At 29.7% G+C, this 1,932-nt stretch overlaps 1 protein-coding gene across 1 annotated transcript; it reads left to right on the top strand.

Moving 5' to 3' along the window:
• Nucleotides 1-501: 501 nt before the first annotated feature.
• LOC135924266 (sepiapterin reductase-like) lies at nucleotides 502-1,569 on the top strand. Its single transcript, XM_065459319.1, has one exon. It carries the CDS (start codon nucleotides 502-504, stop codon nucleotides 1,567-1,569), a length of 1,068 nt encoding a protein of 355 aa, XP_065315391.1.
• Nucleotides 1,570-1,932: the final 363 nt, after the last annotated feature.

Raw genomic sequence — 1,932 nt, 5'->3', positions numbered from 1 at the left:
TAGAAATAGTAGACTTTCTCTGCCCCAACGTTCCTCGGTATTCCCTACAGACAGAATCAGACCTACTACAATGTTAAATTAACAAATTTTATAATAAATTTAACTTATCTTGATAAAAATATTAATAGCGATATATAATTATATTATCTAAATCATATGTTATGTTGTGACAATGAATTAATTTAAATTATCTCCATTTAGAAAAAAATAATAAATTATCATAAATAATTTGAACCTGGGAATAGGGACATATCTAATCCCGATGACGATACATAAATCTAATATTAATTTGGAGACTTAAATTAAAAGTCAAAATAAGCATATTGCATTTTATTTATAAAAATTACATTTATATGAAAAAATTCAAAACATGTGGTACACCCTAATGTCTATAAGAAAATCAATATTTAAAATTTTTATTAAGTTTATTTACTATTGTGTTATATTTTTGTAAATATAATTAAAATACTCTGTGCTTTGATGCTGTTTGAAAAATAAAAGATGGAAGAGAATTCTTTATCCATTTCTTGCCCTGAATTAGGTCTCTATACCACTGATAAACTCAATTTTGATTTACCAACGCTAGCTATTTTTACAGGTGCTAATTTGCCCTTAACTAGAACCCTATCTGAAAAATTCGTTGAAAATCTCAAGACCAGTTGCACTGTAATAATTTCCGCACCTAATATCAAATCCTTAGAATCTCACGCTCATTACCTTGAAACAAAATGCTACAATCCTTCCAAAAATACAAAAGCAGGGTCTTTAAAATCGACTATTGAAATTCATTGCGCCACCCTTGATTTTAATACCAACACCGAATCCATAGTCAATGTGTTTAACAAATATTTGATCTCGAGCAAGACTTACGCCTACAAGCAAGCTATAATTTTTCATAATGCGGGCCGGATAACTCTTTCCAAAAGGCCAGAAGATTTTAGCGCCGAAGAAATAGGTAATTACTTTCGGCACAATGTAACATCTTCTATATGTCTTAACAACGTTTTTATAGATGTTATGGCAACTCATGACATTAAATCGAACCTAAATACTAATTCGACTTGCAAATGCTTCGTAGTAAACATGTCATCACCATTGGCCATAAATCCTGTCCAGGGATTAGGACTTGGGTGCGCTTCAAAGGCAGCGAAGGAAATGTATTTCAAGGTAATAGCTATAGAAAATCCAAATATATCGGTGCTCAATTATTCACCGGGCCCTGTAAAGGTTGAAACTTGGCAAACCCTGGTTGATTGTTCTTTAAACTTAAAGATTAAAAAAGAAGATATTTTGACCCCCATACCAACCAAGGCCATGGAAGAAATTTCTTATTCCTCCTTCTTATTGATAGAAACCAAATCGACTGTTGAAAATCTTATAAAACTTTTGGAAAGCGGAAGTTATTTTTCGGGACAGCACATTGAGTATGTTGATAAACCGAAACCTAAGAATATATCATTGGAAAGAAATATTTCCTCGAACGTGTTCAAGGGCAAACTTATTAATTCAAGCATAGCGAAATCGGATTCTTTTTATATTAAAAAACTTCATTTACCTCAAAACAAATAAATTTAAATCTTTGGATTCATTTGACTACAAATTGTGGTAAGCTATAAATAAAATCGATTAAAATATCACAACATTTTGCCAAATAATTTCAAACTTTTTGTATAAATTAATGAACTTATGTATATGAAAGTATGTATTTAACTTGTTGGTAAATCATTATTTCACTTTAAGATTGCTTTTGCTTATCATACTATTAATAAAACAAACATGTTGAGTCAACATATAAAATTGATAGCATGTATTTATAGTAATAAAACTCCGAAGATTTTTTTTAAAATAGTTTAATTTCTAAACTATTAAATTGATTTGTGCTATCTTCAAAATCTAATAATTAAATTTATATATTAACCCCCCCCCCTGAAT

This window comes from Gordionus sp. m RMFG-2023, chromosome 2 (genome assembly GCF_954871325.1).
Source record: "Gordionus sp. m RMFG-2023 chromosome 2, tfGorSpeb1-WG-v2, whole genome shotgun sequence".
In the NCBI taxonomy this organism is placed as follows: Eukaryota; Metazoa; Nematomorpha; class Gordioida; order Chordodea; family Parachordodidae; genus Gordionus; species Gordionus sp. m RMFG-2023.
Note: the sequence above shows the minus strand (reverse complement) of the source record. Positions and strands in the feature narration are given on the sequence as shown.